General features: G+C 38.4%; 1 protein-coding gene across 3 annotated transcripts in view; it reads left to right on the forward strand.

The window, feature by feature from the left end:
* Window positions 1-16985, forward strand: part of RIN2 (Ras and Rab interactor 2) — a 236935-nt gene that overhangs the window by 217689 nt on the left and 2261 nt on the right. For all 3 annotated transcript variants that reach the window (XM_036751603.1, XM_036751604.1, XM_036751605.1), the window contains 3 exons: window positions 5396-5701; window positions 9940-10071; window positions 14377-14540. In XM_036751603.1, the coding sequence (XP_036607498.1) occupies window positions 5396-5701; window positions 9940-10071; window positions 14377-14540 (602 nt within the window). The remainder of the gene's footprint in view (window positions 1-5395; window positions 5702-9939; window positions 10072-14376; window positions 14541-16985) is intronic.

Consider the following 16985-nt stretch of genomic DNA (forward strand, 5'->3'; position numbering starts at 1 on the left):
CTAAAATATATTTCTGTCGTCAGGCAATTTAGCCACATTGCTTAAATAACTAGTCTTTCTACTTAGCAGAAAAGGGTACTGTGACAGTTTGTAGCCATTAGCCAAATAAGACACTCCATGCTGCCTAGATCGTACTAATAACAAATAATTATATTCTTTCATCTTAGGGGATACTGCTGACCCACTATTACAGGGCACATGTTTTGTGTGTTTACTATCTTGTTTTTACATCACTTGCATCACAGCATGTTCCCTCCTGTTCCCATCCCTTATAACAAATGATAAAAGAGAAAAAGGTCAATTTGGCAAAACTAGCCAACACATCATTTAAGTAAGACAGGATGTAGAGTACTCCCCAATTTCTCTTCTCCCCTCACAAACAAAGATGGGTGCATTGCTTTGAAAGTGGAGTATTTCTAGACTTGCTCTCATCTTTTCTACTCATTACTCCTCAGACTGTTTTGTGATCATTGATTCTTGACACTGCCACCTGCCATCCCCAGCCACTAGCACCCTTCCTCCCAAGCTTCCTTATATTTAACTACTTTGCATTTATTTTATTCACTTTACATTTAGTGTTTGTGTGTGATCATGTATATACTTGTTGTAAGTACATGGAAGTCTTTGTGACTAAGGTTATTTCATTCTTTGTTTTTGTGTCCCCACAGCCTAGGACATAGTTCTTACTTAAATAATCCTTGTTAATTTATTTATTTGATTAATTAATAAGGATTATTAAGTTGGATGGCAGAGTTTAGAAGTGTATGAGGTCCTAGAAAAGAACAGAGGCAGCTAGGCAGGGCAGTAAGTGCTGGACCTGGAATCAGGAAGACCCGAGTTTAGATCCAGCCCCAGACACTTAAATGGCTGTGTGACCCTAGGCAAGTCATCTAACCTTTGTTTCAACTTCTTTATCTGTATAGCAGCTGCCTCTCAGAGTTGAGGATAAAATGAGATAATATTGGAAAAGCATTTTGTAAACCTTAGAGTGATATATAAATGCTAGCTATTATTTTTATTAGCAAAGCAAAATGGCTCACCCACAGAGGGATCAGACCTATTTAAATAGTCTGCATGTAAACTGAGTCAGTTATGAGACATAGCCTGGACTATTTTAGTCTTCAAATAAAATAGTAGCTGTTCTTAACAAGAAGGTGAGCTGGGTTGTTTTAACTCCTAGGAATATTTTCTAAGTGGCAGGGAGGTTGGGGGGGGGGGGGGCTAGGGGGAAGTCATAGAATTCTTACTCTGCACACGTATTAGATCAGAGTGAGGAGTATTTGAATCCTTTTGTTTGTTCCTACCTGCCTTTCACCAGCTTTTGCAAAATCAGCCTACCTCAAATCAGAATCAGTTCAATGGTCCACACAGAGAAAATTAGCAGGCTCTAACTAACGTGTGGATTCCAGCTTGAACTCACCCCATTAAGAAAAGTTCGAGAAGACACCTCCCTTCCTTCTTGGAGAAAATGGGAGTCTGAAAGTGTGGAACATTGCATATATGTCGGATTTTTCAATATGTTGATTTGTCTTGCTGGTTTGTTTTTATCTTCCTCACATTTTTTTTTAAAGTTATTGTAAGGGGTGGTTTTCTGAGAAGAGCTGGGGTAGGGGGCAGGGGGAGGAATAGAAACAATATAAAAGCCAAAAATGCAAATAAAAATCTGTTTAAAGAACACATTGTATGATAACATTATTTTCAGATTTCCTGTGGGATCAGCATTATGTTTGCAAAATATTAGGTTTGGGGCCCTATTTATGTTGAATGATCCTCAGTCATATCTCATCTGTACCTGGAAGGTTTTGCTCTCTACTGTAAAAATACTCATGAATCATGACCATTGGTCTCAATTTGAAGAAGAAAGACAAAATCTTGAGTTGGCCATCAGACCCTTTGGTAAGATGATGAAGGCCTGCAAATGGAACAAGTTCAATAAACTTGTGTCTTTCCTTCCTGGATACTTCTAATGTACTGACTCTGTGATATACAGAAGGAACCCTCATGTCTTGGAACTTCTGGGGTGACTAATGTAAAAAGACTTATCCCTTGAGGCAGAAAGACCCATGACTGTCAGTCTCCTTACTTTATAGTTATACCTCAAGCACAGAAAGGAGATAAGCAGGAAAATTATATGTTTGCCCCCACATGTACACACCTACCTTTATTATAATTTTGTCTGGGAAGCTGGGGGAGAGAGTATGATTAAAAGGGCCTGGACAACTATAGGAGTTTGCACAATGGTTATTTGAGAAAAGATGTACTTCATCTTAGTGTGTAGCAGGAAGCAGCTTGGTATAGCAGATTAAGTGTTGGACTTGGGAGTTAGGTGTTCAGATCCCACCTCAGAAAACTTATTAGCTTCATGACCTTAGACAGGTGACTTGGGAGTTTCTTTGTCTATGAAATGGGGATAATCATCCCCAAGACCTATTTTAAGGTTTGTTTTGAGGATCAAATAAGGTTACGCCTATAAATATGTGTGGGTATATATGTATATGTGTGACTATATATACACATATGCATACATATTACATATATATTTTTTATATTTACACACGTGTGTATGTGTAGGTATATGTGTATCCCTTTGTTTGGAGACAGGTCTGAGAAAGGGAAGCTCAGCATCTTTCAAGAAACAGCCAATTTTTGTAGATTAGAGTGGGGAGCAAGACAACTTCCCACCCCACCCCCCAAAAAAAACCCAGGAGAGGGATTTCTAGAAAAGAAAGAACTAGAAGGATGCTGAATGAGAGTTGGTCTTTTGGGTCTTCTGCATTAGCACCTGTAATTGGGAAGATTTTGAAGAATCACGGAAGAGTGTTTCATTATAGGTCATAGCAGTAGGTGGATACTGAGTTCAAATCCAGCTGTAGATATTTACTAGTTGTGACCTTGGGCAAATCACTTAACCCTGGTTGCCTTAGTTTCCTCATCTGTAAAATGAGCTGGAGAAGGAAATGGCAAACCGCTTCAGTGCCTTTGCCAGAAAAACCCCAAAAGAGGGTCACAAAGAGTTAGATGTGACTGAAAAACAACTAGACAATGTAGCAGCAATATGAACAGGAAACTAGACTGCCTTTCAATCATTTATCAAAATATTTTCAATTCCCTTTTGAAGGTAAACAAGACCACAGTTAATACAGAAGCAGTGTAGTCAACCTGAAACCAGAGTGAATTATTTTTGTTTCATTTTTTATAGACTTAATCTATTTATATCTGTGAAGTTACAACCATTAGTTTCATTGTAACATCTTGGATGAGGCTGCGATCACATGGGTTGATTAGCATTATAAGAATGAATGAACGTTAAAACCATAAACAAGCAGTTTCTTTTAACTATAGAAGGCATTGTTATATTATTATTCAACCCTATGATGACTTTTTCCTTACCAAAACTTTTTCCTTAAAAACATTTCAGTTTTTTGTTAAAATAATTGTTATCAAGTAAATCTTAAGATATGGTAAGAAATACTAAGTACAGTCAGCTGGGGGGGAAAGTGAGATTAATAAAGGTGGTACCAGTGATAGCCTGGAGTACCTATAGATCATTAATAAAGTCAGGAGGAAAGTTTGGATTTTTTAAAAAATTATAATAACTGCTTATCTTTAATGTCAAACACTAGGGTTTATAATATATAGACCTACTTTTCTCAAGTTGGATATCCTCTGAGACTGGGAGGAGAAAAGTTTGTTCTCAGGTGTAAGCAAGAGACCCAAAGAACACTAAGTTAGAACTTAAGTTAAAAAAGTAAAAAGTAACTGTGGTCAATGTTTTTACTTCAGTTTTGGGGTGATTTCTTGAATTAATCTTGTGGTCATTTAGTTTAAATTTCACAAAACCATATGTGTTATCTCTTTTTATCAGTCCTATTGATTAGGTCCCATCTCTGTTAGTTTAGTATTTCCCCAAACCAATTTGGCCAAGGAACACTTTGGGCGTTGAAATACATTGACGGAATACAAATGTTGGTGTCCAGATATTAGAGGTAAGAAAAAACATTAAAGTGTGAGGCTTTGTGCTTTCAAGAGGAGAGAATCAGAGAAAAACATTCTTACCATTTTCTTGTGGTCTTGTCTGTTTTTCTGTTCCCCCTCCCCACTAAAATGATAAAACTCACATTTCCTGAAGCAAAAACAAAATTATTTTCCAATACTGCCCAATAAATATAGTCAAATTATATTAAATCTGATGATTTTTTAAAAAATAGTATTTAGTCTTTCACAAACATGGGGACTTGTGATTTTCAACAGCTATTCCCAGGATGAAGAGAACAAGCTGACTTTCAAAATAAAATGTTTGCATTCAGGCTTTATGAATTGAGCAATGGGGTTTACAAAAAGAGCTGAGGCCAGTTGAATTAGCAGCGTAGAAACACTGGACATCTTAGTCAAGCCTTCTAGTCCACCTCCTTTCTCTGTTGTTAGAGTCACTAGCTAGAACAACCAAATGTGATCTTGTGGGAATAATTCATATTAATACTATTGGCTTATATACTGTGGCCTGAGGCACAACTTTGTGGGGAATCAAGTTAATAGAATATTATAACTTAAGCTCCTGAAATTACATAAATTAGACTTTAAGGAAGCCACATGGTATAGTGGAAAGAGGACTAAATTTGGAGTCCAGAGACTTGGGGCGAGGTGAGGTAGGGGAAGGGAATAAGTATTTTATATGACACCTACTATGTTTTTAGTATCATCATTCTGCTGCCTGAGTGAGAGAGCTGTTTTATGGTCAGATACTCTATCTGCTGTTGTCAAATGATTTCATGGGAACAGTATTAGGTAAAACAGCAGTATAGGGAACAGTTATTTCCAAAGGACCAGTGTTGTAAATGGATGATTGTCCAAACAGTACCATATGGTTTTATAGTCTTGATAGTAGGTACAGTTATACTGCATTAATGAGATTGTGAAAAGGTCTTGTGAGATGTTATGTGGGGTATGCGTGAACTCTAAAATGATAGAGAACAAAAAATGTATCATCTCCTTTGCTTTCAGGGACTTCCTGGCTGTAAATAGAATATATCCCCATAGCATCTAGTATAATCTAAGTTCCAAATGCATTTATTTTCATCTTTCATTTCACTTTGAAAATACATTTAGAGGTGGCCCAGTGGATAGAGTACTAGCACTGGAGTCAGGAGTACCTGAGTTCAAATCTGGCCCCAGCCACTTACCAGCTGTAACCCCGATGGCCTCCCCCCACAAAAAAGAGTGCATTTAAAATGTATTTACTAAATACGTTTAGTCTATTAGTAAATACTGTGTGAGAATGTTTAGTTTCTACCTGTTAATGGAAAAAGTTTTAGCTGTCTCTGCTAGAGCCCTATAGTGTGGCATCTCTTCCTTTTTGAGACCATGAAACTGATCTTCTCTGCATTTTCTTCTGCAGATGTCGTGCTGGAGAAGGCCATGCACAAGTGTATTCTAAAACCTTTGAAGAGCCATGTGGAAGCCATGCTAAAGGATTTCCATACTGCTGATGGTTCATGGAAGCAGTTAAAAGAGAACCTACAGCTGGTCCGACAGAGGAGCCCTCAGGACCTGGGTGTGTTTGCCCCAACTCCAGATTTTGTAGATGTCGAAAAAATCAAGGTCAAATTCATGACCATGCAAAAGATGTATTCACCTGAAAAGAAAGTCATGCTGCTGCTGAGGGTCTGTAAACTAATTTACACAGTCATGGAGAATAACTCAGGTAAGGACTGTACATAGATCAAAGCTATATAATTTCCAAAATATGCCTTAGTAAAATATTTTGTCAAATGAGCATTTGTTTTAATTATTTAAAATCATGTATCTCAATATTCAAAGAAATGAACTACAAATATAATTCAGAGGAAATAATGAACTTAGGGATATCAACCTGAAACTTTTGTTTCTTGGCTAACTCTCTTTGTGGCAAAGAAATTAGATACCACCTTCTATGAATTACAAAGTTGGAAAATGGGCAAATTAAGATTTTTTCCAACACCGCTTACATTGGGTCTAAAATTAGACGCATTTCATTTTACTTATTAGTAAAGATGAACAAAGCCATGGATCCCTGATTTACATATGTAATATCATTCTGAATATCATTACAAAACTTCTACGTAGTGAAGTTGCTTTAAGCAGAAGAAATAGGGAACATACGTGGGCTGTATTACAAGGATGCTATAACAATTAGAAGTATACCGATAAGTTTATTACAAGGTAACTTGAGCAAGGAAAAAACACTAAAATTCAAGTAAATCAGGGATAGCTTCATGGAAAAGCTAGCACTTGAGCTAAGCCTGAAAGGAAGAAAAGGTTTCTTAATTGTGGAGATTCTATAGCTCAATTTGACAAAGAAATAGTGCATTTTAGGCATGGAGAATAACTTGTGTGAAATCATGGAAACAGGAGACAGGATTGTTTGTGCTAGTGTCCAGTTTGGTTGGTAGAAGGAAAAACGAAAGCTGGAAAAGGTAGGTTCTATTCAGAATATACCAATCTGAGGAATCTGCCCTTTATACTCTAGGCAATACAGAAGCATTTAAGACTTCGCTTTGGTTCGGTTTTAGCAGAGAAATAACATGGTCAGACCTATGACTTAGGAAGACTTGACAACTTTATGGAAGGTATAATGGAGAAAAGAATAAATGTAATTAGGGGACCAGGCAAGGGGTGACATGGACCTAAACTAAGGTGATAGCCTTGGAAGTGAGTAAGGAAAAGGAAATGAATAGGAGAGATGTTTCAGAGGCAGAATGGGAAAGACTTGGCAAATGGTTGGATATGGGGAATGTGAGAGGGGTTGTTCCAGGGTTACAAACCTGTGTCACTGGAATGGTAGTAGTTTGAAAGGAGATGAGGTTAGGGAAGGAAAATGATGTCTACTTTAAGACGAGTTTAGTGTGGGAAGGTTGATGGGACGTCCAGGTATGGATGTCCTACAGGCAGTTAGCACTGTAGAACTGGAGTTCGGTAGATGTATTAGGGATAGATATGTAGATTTGGGAGCCACCTGCACAAAGATGAAAATTGAATCCATCAGAGCAGATGTCATCACCAAAAGAGATAATGTACATAAAAGAATAGAGAACTGAGCTGGGCAGGGGAGGAGCGGGGTGGGGGGGTAAAGGTGTACATACTTATGAGACAGTAGGTGAGTGATGTTCTAGTAAAGGAGACTGAGACAAATTAGTCAGATATGAAGAAAACTAGAATAAGAAAAAAAGCCATATATGAAAGTCAAGGAAAGAGTATACAGGAAGAAAAGGAAGATCAATACCATCAAAAATCCACAGAAATGATAAAAGAAATAAGAAAAGAGCCATTAAGTTTAGCAGTTAAGACATGGATAACTTGGAGAGACCAATGTCAGTAAATTAGGGTCAGAAGCCAGGTTGCAAGGTATGAGAAGTAAGTTAGTTATAAGGAAACAGAAGCGATGAGTATAGACTACTCTAATAATTTGTCAGTGAAAGGTGTAGGGCTATGTTTTGAGGGAACAGTGAAGGAAGGTGAAGGTTTATGATTTTTTTGTCTTTTTTTTTTTAAGGAAAAGAACTGGGCATGTGTTAACAGGAAGGTACACAGGTAGAGAGGGCTCCCCCTTGGGTAGGAGAAGAGCCACCTTTTCCTCTAAAAATGGAGCAAAGGATAGGTGGAGGGGTGAAGATATAAACAGGTTTTGTGGTATGGAGTAGGAGAGATAAGAGAGTTTACAGTGGATGATCTCTTTTATCAGAAAAACAGAATGTGGGATACCTTACTGAGAGCTAGATGAGGGTAACACTAGGAGCTTGGGTCAAGAGAAGGCGATTTAGATAATAATAGTTAATCATAATAGCACATAAGGATTGTCTGATAGCAATGAGGACCCAGATGACATTAGAAAACATAAATGTGTGATTCTTGGCCAGAACATAATAAAAGGTTGCATTCTGGCTCTGCCACTATTTGTTTTGTGACCCTGAGCACGCTGCCTATTTTTTTTTTTTTTGGCCCTCAGTTTCTTCATCTTTAAAATGGGAATAACATAGGATTTGCCCTCAGGAGGGAATAACATACACACTCAATTGGGTATATTACCCCACAGGAAAGGAGGAAGGAGATAAAAAAAGGGGGAATGATAGAAGGGAGGGCAGATAGGGGGAGGAGGTAATCAAAGACAAACACTTTTCAAAAGGGACAGGGTCAAGGGAGAAAACTGAATAAAGGGGGATAGGATAGGAAGGAGCAAATATAGTTAATCTTTCACAACATGAGTATTGTGGAAGGGTTTTGCATAATGATACACATGTGGCTTATGTTGAATTGCTTGCCTTCTTAGGGAGGGTGGGTGGGGAGGGAAGAGGGGAGAGAATTTGGAACTCAAAGTTTTAAAAGCAGATGTTCAAATAAAAAAAGTTTTTGCATGCAACTAGGAAATAAGATATACAGGCAGTGGGGCATAGAAATCTATCTTGCCCTAAAAGAAAGTAAGGGAAAAGGGGATGGGGGGGAATGGGATGACAGAAGGGAGGGCTGACTGAGGAATGGGGCAATCAGAATACATGCCATCTTGGAGTGGGGGGGAGGGTAGAAATGGGAAGAAAATGTGTAATTCAAACTCTTGTGAAAATCAATGCTGAAAACTAAAATATTAAATAAATATGAAATGGGAATAACTGTGTACAACCCATGGAGTTGTTGAAAGTATTAAATGTCATTATAAAGATTACTTACTTTATAAATGTCATCATCCAGAATCTCCATGAACGTAAATCATAACCTATCCATAACTTAGTAGATGGAAAGGAGAGATGGAAACAGGCATCTATTAAGTGCCTCTCTATGCCAGCACTGTTAAGTGCTTTACAAGGATCTCATTTGATCCTCATAACAACCCTGGGAGGTAGGTGCTATTATCACCTATTTTACATTTGAGAAAACTGAGGCAAACAGAGGTTAACCAACTTGCCCAGGATCACAGTTAGTAGGTGTCTGAGGCTGGATTTGAACTCAGCTCTTCCTGACTCCAGACACAGTGCTCTATCCACTGCTCCAACTAGTAGCCTCAAGACTTTGTAAGGAGGTCCTTCAGGCCTAGAGAGGTAAAGTGACGTTCATATAGTCACACAGCCAGCAAGAGCCCCGTGTATAATTTGAAGCCAAGTCTTCCTTACTCCTAGACCAACCACTCCATCCACTACACCAAATTGCCTATCTAGTATTAGTTGTTATTAATAATATTTTGTGATAATATGAGATCTTCTAAAGAAAAGATATCTAAAGATTACATAGACATCTATATCAACTATCCAGATCAAGTGTATAAATAAAGCTGTCTTGGTGCATTGAAAGGAATAATGTATTTGGAGTCAGAATGGATTCAGATCCATATTCTGCTACTTATGCTTTGTAGCCTTGGACTTTGGTTTCTTCATCCTTAAAATATAGGAGTTGATCTACATGACTCTTCAACTCTAAGTGTCATTCTTCAATTTAACACGAATTTATCTAACACATATTATGTTAAAGACTCTGTGATAATTGTCAGAGTTCACAGAAATGGGACCCTATCTGTTTTATATGCAGAAAGAGCCCTCAGCTATGTTTTCTGTCATACAGAATGTTCTCTCTGATAGAATGAAGTTAGTCCAGAAAACTTTTCAATTGAGATTCCTAGAAGAAAGAAAACACATTTTTATGTTTTTTAATTCACTTGTAGAATCTCCTGGTGAAATTTGTGGATTGCAATAGTAGCTGATGGGAATATAGACTCTGTGTGTATATGTGGGTGGGTGGGTATGTGTGTGGGTGTAATAATTCCAGAGAATTTCAGAAACACCCATCACCAAATACATAAATGGAATAGTTCCCCAAAATGACATTAGTCTATTAAAATCAATATGCAGCATATACATTTTGAGGGGGAAAAATGACCTTTGGTAATGATTTTCTCTTTGTCTTCCTTCCCCATCCTAGGGAGGATGTATGGTGCAGATGACTTCTTACCAGTGTTGACCTATGTAATAGCACAATGTGACATGCTTGAACTGGATACAGAAATTGAGTACATGATGGAGCTGTTAGATCCATCACTGTTGCATGGAGAAGGTAAAAACTTGTTAACAAAGTCATTTGGGATGGTGCTCTTTAAATCATGATGGCTTACTATATTTTGTATTAAGGGAAAATACTTTGCAGAAAATAGAGAATAACAGGGCTTGATATGAGGAAGAAATTAGGATCATCTTTTAGAGCACAAGTATTTAATTTCATTTTTTGTTATGAACTTTTTCAGTAATCTGAAGTCTAGATACACTTTCTTACAGTAATGTTTTTAAATGCCCAAAATAAAATATATAGAATTACAAAGCAAACCAGTTATATTGAAATACAGCTATCAGAAAAATTGTTTAAAAACACATTCACACATCCCAGGTTAAGAACCCTTGCTTTAAAGTAAGTTACTTATTTCTACCAGGAGAAATATTCCTGGCCATTCAATTTTCTTCCTGCATTCTCCTCACCCTAGACAGAATAGGATTCCCACTTATACATTGATTGGGTATCTTACAGTTAAAACAGGGACCACCTGAAAACCTGAATTCATTGATTTGTAACCGCTAAAGCTTGATTTGGTACTGTCTTTAGTAAGTGATCAGAAATCAGGTAGGTTTCTACTCTAGCCATTTCAATTCTATCTATATGTGTAGTTCAGAACCATGTGGTGTTCTCTGTGGTTTTTAAAAGGGTGTTCTTTGTGACAATGAGGTTTGCTTTGGGTTGGTTAAGGAAAGATGTCGACATTCTTCCACAGTAGCTAGGAAATGTGTCACACCAGCACTGAAGGGCCACTGAAAATAGACCAGGCCCAAAAGGGCCAATAGCATCTGTCATCATTGCAAAATGTGCTTGCTCCTTCCCACCCTCCAAAACACATTCACAAATTCAAGCAGTTAAAGCTGGAAAGCAGCCTTTGATTTTGGTTTAAGTGGGACTCCTCCTCTTCTACAACCTTCTAATTATTTCACTTCACCCATAGCTAACCCTAACAGTAGGATGAGAGCAAGAAGTCATCCTATACTGATTCAGACTTAGTAATAAATATCTTTAGTTCCTGTTCCACAGCTAATACTGAGCCTCTTTCTTCCTCTTGACCTGGCTTTCACCTGTTTCTCCCAACCCCAAATAGTACTTGTAACTTTGGAATCAGAAATTCAGGGATGAATGATGAAGAGACTTCCCCTCACTGTTTTCATCTTCCCTCCCTTTTTGGACAGGAAAAAGCTATGTGGATTTGTCTCTAGGGACTAAAAGAAAGACACAGTAATTTCTATGATTCCATTTCCTTTCTTCTCCCACTTCATTACTACAATACAGTGCCAAGTTAGGGGGTGTGGAGTGGGTAGCCTTCAAAATGTTTGTTTGGAAAGTGAGATTCTTGTGCAGTTGGGGGTAGTGTGTGAAAAAATAAAGATTCACTAAGGAAATTGCCATTCTCTTTTTTAAGGACATTTATGTCTCTTATTTATTTTCCTGTATTCAAATTGGGGGTTGAAGTAATTGGAAAGAGAAGAAAATTAGAGGGTGCTTTTACTAAAGTGTATCCTGTTCATCTGGGGTCTGTCTCTCCCATCTTTCCTCCTAGTAACATTTCATTATCTTTCTACCTTTCTGCTACCCTCCCTTGTGCTGTCTGATTCATTTTGGTTAAAGTATAGGAGCAGTTAGTTGAAGCCACTGTAGACAGCAAGAGTTCCTTTAAAATAGAGGCTTGAGCTCAAGGCTGCTGGCCACTGGTCATGAATTACTCATCCTAATCTTTATATTGCAAAGCTAAACCTTTCATTAGTTTGTTGGGCAGCAGACTACAATTCTTTCCTGCTGATTAAGCATGTCTGAACTTTTATTGAAAAGATATCATGTGAAAAAAATCCCTTTTAAAATACATTCTAATGTCAGGGTAGTAGTTTTGCTGAAATTATAACCTTTTTGTTTTTAAGCTTTTCAAACTTAGTTCCTTTGTGCTGTATTATCCCCCTTTGTTCCTTGGATAAGTTTTGAAGTTTAAAAAAACTTTTCATGAGGGAAAAACAGCTTCTCTCCACCCTATTGACTTCCCTAAACCCAAAGTCTGGTTCAAGGTCTAGTTCAAGTTCCACCCTCTCCACAAAGTCTTTCCTGGTTACTACAGCCCACACTCATTTCTTCATCCTCTGGACTCCTAGAGCTTTGTTGGTCTGTGCCATGTGGTCCTTCTGATTCACTCACTGTTCTTGAGTACTTACTGTGTGCAGGACACTGTGCTGGTCACTTTAGGAGATGGGGCTCAGTCTCTGTTGCCTTTATTAAAGCACCATTTATGGATGACACTGGCCTAGAGCTGGGGGAGTGGGGAGGGAGTAAAATAATAAGTTAGGATCCTCACCTTCAAAGATCTTTCATCCCGGTGGTGGAAATAAGATGTTACCTAACATGCAGAATTACTGTAAACTTCAGAATGTTACGCAAAAGGGATCTATCAAGGCATATAGTCCCCACCCCCAAAATAAAACAAAACAAAAAACTGCAACTGATACAAGGCAGGATAGAATACAAAAGAAATGCATAGTATTGCAATAGTTAAGAGGAACGAGAAATCACTTCTAGCTCAGAGGATCAGGAATGACTTCATGGAAGAGGTAACAGCTGGGACTTGAGAGGGGGATGTATTTTGATGGGCAGGCAGAGAAGAAAAGAGGAGCATTCTAGGCATAGGGAATGGCATGAGCAAGCAGGAAAGCTTGCTTAAGGAATGACAAGGGGTACATGAGAGAGGGAAAAAATCATGGAATTGTAAGTCAGAGACACATAGTAAACAGCACCTATTTTGAACCAGGCATGGTGCTGAACACTGGGGATGCAAACAAAGGCAGAAGACAGTTCCCCATCTCAAGGAATTCACGATCTAGTGGGGGAGACAAATGCAAACAAGTATGCACAAACAAGCTCTATACAAAGTAAACTGGAAATAATCAGCTCAAATTGAGGTGGATCTGGATAGGCTTCCATGAGAAGTTAGAGCAAGAGGAAACTGCAGAGAACATCTCATCCAAGCTCTTCAGTTTAGAAATGAGGAAACAGACCCAGAAAGTTTAAGTAGCTTACCAAAGATCATGAAGGTAGCAGACAGTAATCAAGCTGGAATTTGTTCGGGTTCCCTGACTTCAAACCCTTGAAGGTTGGTACATTTGGAAAGTACAGATAATTTCATTTGGCAGGTGACTTGGAGCTAGAGAAAGGTTTTAAACAGGACAGTCTAATGTGTCTTTGGGAAGATGAATCTGAAATATGTAGGATTGGAGGTTGTAAGTAATGGAGCCAGGGAGACGGTTGTCAAGAAATAGATCATGAGGGCAAAAACTAAGGTAGCGGGAAATGAGAACAGAAAAGAAAGGATAGCTTTGAGAGTGCTTCTGGAGGCAGAAATGATGGGATTTGGTGACCAAATTAGGGTTGAGTGGGAGGGAAACAGGAAAGAAAGACCTTAAAAATAGCTGAGGTTTTGAGCCTGGGTGACCACAATAATGAATGGGGCTATCACCAGAATAGGGAAGTCTAGAGTTAAGTTATTTTGGGGGAATGAGATTTTTATTTATTTCATTAAGCATTTCCCAATTACATTTTTTTATTTTAACATTAATTTATAAAAATTTTGAGTTCCGAATTCTCTCCTTCCTTGCTCTCCCTGCCCCATTCCTTGAGGTGAGTCAATATATCAATTATACAAGATCTAGCACATCTTTTATTAAATACCTACTGATAAAAAATAACATTTAATTTACAATACAGTACAATATACAAGCAGGAAGAGCTGCCAGAGTCTGAAAAAGAGTGCAGAGAAAGCGCTAGCCCTGTTGTTATGACTCTTAGCTCAGGTATGGACAGGGGTCTACTGAAGCCAGCTTAAACTGGCTCTTTCAGTGTGAACGTTTAGGCCAAAAAAATCAGCAAATGTCACAAATCAAGGTTTGATTTGTTGCTTTGTTGACATCTAGACTTAAGAAAATAGTGGAGAAAATATTATAATGTAGATTAAACTTAAAATTGTATTAGGAATTTTTATAGACCCAGTTGTTAAAACACTCCCACACCCCTTGAGTCCAGGTTAGACTAGATGGCTTCTCTAGCCCCTTTCAACTCTTGGGAATGTGTGATTCCACAACCAGTGAATAAGTAATCATTTCTCCTTCCAAAAGGGGCTTGTGTGACCAAGAGAAGTGTGTGGTCGTGAGTGATTCTGCTGGGCAACTTTTCAATGAGGCAAACTCCTGTATACCCCACTTATATGAGTAAAGAGAACTGTCGAAGAAATGGGGGGGTGCTCATTTTGGTTGCAGTTTATATATTTTTATCATCCATTGCTGTCTTTCACAGGAGGCTATTACTTGACCAGTGCCTATGGAGCACTTTCCTTAATAAAGAATTTCCAGGAGGAACAAGCAGCTCGCCTGCTGAGCTCAGAGACCAGAGACACCCTCAGGCAGTGGCATAAGAGGAGAACGACGAATAGAACCATCCCTTCTGTTGATGACTTCCAGGTATGGGGCTGGTGATGAAGGAAAATAGATTACTTATCTGTCTCATTTTCAGCCCACTAGGGAGGCAGCCAGTGTTAAATCAGGGCTTGGCTCACACAGTACATTGGAAATTAAATTCCATGTGTTTCCGGCTTTTGTTAAAATGCCCAAGAGGGAAGAAGTATTTGAAGCTACCCTCTCTCTTTGAGTTTCACTTCTCTCTTTCCTTCTTTGTTAAAAATAAAATACTGGGTTTGCTTCACTTAAAAATTAAGTCAAGCTAAGGCAGAATTTGGTTCATTTGGGGTGTTAGCTGAAGAGCAGACTGAGTGAGGCACCTACAGTGCGTGAGGGATGGGATAGGTCTCTGAAGGTGCCAGCACCTAAACTTAGTCACTTTTGCCATCCCCTCTCTTTGAGCTGGCAGCAGGCTGTGATTGCTCCTCACCTTGCCTTCCCACACCTTAGACTAGTTTCCTAATATGTTGGTGATGTTGGGGGAGTAACAGCTGTGGTTGCAGCTGTGATGGGAAATAGATGAGGGAGTTCCTGAGACACCTCCTTCCCCAGATTTTCTTACAGTCTCCAGTTTAGGATTTTCCATTATCAAGGGCAAACTGGGCTTTTTGTTTAGTTTAGAATTTTTTTTCATAAACAACAAACTGGTAACATGGGCATTAAAATGGAAGAGAGGAATTAATGTTGAAAGAAGGGGAAGGAAGAGGGAGTCAACTTTTGACTTTTAATCTGCTATAAAGATACAGACATAATGTATTTTTGAGATTTAGTTTGAATTCTAGAATTCCCTAAGGGGGTGGTATTTGTATTTATCCCTGCTCCGTCTAAATTAGACTAAGGAATGGAACTGAACTGAATGAAAGATTTTTGTCCGTCTGTTTCCCTGGCTTCTTGCCCCACTTATTTTTTCTTTTTTTAGACCTGCCCTCCCTCTTAAAATAGCTGAGAGTTCACTTTTGATCAGAGTTGGCTCTCCTTTAATAGTCAAGATCAGCAAGTTAAATACCAAAATTGTCTTCTAAGAAATTTCTTAACAGGCACGTGAATTTGAAAAGGAAGGCTACATCTTTTCCCCTGAGGGTCGCAAAAAGAAATGCTCCAAATGTCTGATGACTTAAGAAACACACTCACGATCTTGCAATATGTTCTTCTTCCTGGGATTACATCTTGTAAGACATATGTCTTTCATAGAGAAGAAGAGAGGAATTGAGTAAAGCTCCCTCCCCCTCCCCATATGTATTCCCGGCCTTTAGCGCTACTCTCATTATCTGGTGTTTCTTCCCTATAATTGTCTTTCACGGCTCTTTGTCAGACAGAGAAGCTGAAGAGCCTGCCATTCTTTGAAAAGCATCTTCAGCCTGGAGAAGTCAAATATGATTTGGAGACTGTGAAACTTTAGATTTAAAATAGCTGTTTTGATGATTTAGCTTGCTCAACAAGGAAAAAGTTCAATGCAAAAGCAGCACTTTACAACCTCTAAATTGTTTTGTTAACAAACTAGTCTGGATGGTAGTACAAAACATTTACTAATCTCTTTCTTTTTTTCTCTGATCTGGCCTATGATTTCATTGATGGAGATTATGACTAATAAAGAAATCCCCTTGCCTTACGTAGGTCTACACAATCTCTGCAACTTATAGTCTTAGAGAGTTACTTGAGGCACTCAGAGGATGAGTGACCTGACCAAGGTCACAAAGTCAGTATCGATCAGAAGTGAGACTTGAGTCCAGGTCTTCTTGTCTCGAAGGCCGGCTTTACAGACACTGTGGCATGCCACTTCTGTGTTTAGATAATGTTTTATATTTTTCAAAAAACTCTCACAAATGTTATCTCATTTGATCTGACGATAATCCTATGGTGAAGAAAAGACAGGTATAATTATGATTCTGATTCTGCAGATGTGGAAACTGAGGTTTTGGAAACACAGCATGTACAATTTGTATTCTGTGGAATCACCCACTTCTCCCACAGAGTCTCCTTTTGACTTCACTGACATTACATATGCAATCATTACAGGCCTCCAGATGATTTTTGTGTGCTTTACATGAGAAAATGGAAAAGTGCAATAAGCCTGACCAGAAGCCTTATGTTATTATTAAATAGAAAGTAACTTGGCCAAGTAAAATGGAGCAAAAGAACTAGGTTTTGGTCTCAGTTTTTGCAAATTTCTAGCCCTGGGACTTTAGATGAATATCTTAAAGTTTCCAAAACCTCAGTTTCCACATCTGCAAAATCAGAACAGTAATTATACCTGTCTTGTCTACACCATAGGACTGTTTTCAGATCAAATGAGATAAGTACAAAAAGTTTAAGAAGGCTTGCAGATGATACTTTATGCCATAATGTACACAAAGTAGAAACGTATTTCCTCAGGTCCCCACTTAAATTTGGGGAAAAAAGTTTAAAAAAAAAGAAAAGCGGCAGCATAGGAACAGGTTCCCAGGCCTG

The sequence above is a fragment of the Trichosurus vulpecula genome, chromosome 3, assembly GCF_011100635.1.
Source record: "Trichosurus vulpecula isolate mTriVul1 chromosome 3, mTriVul1.pri, whole genome shotgun sequence".
Classification (NCBI taxonomy): Eukaryota; Metazoa; Chordata; class Mammalia; order Diprotodontia; family Phalangeridae; genus Trichosurus; species Trichosurus vulpecula.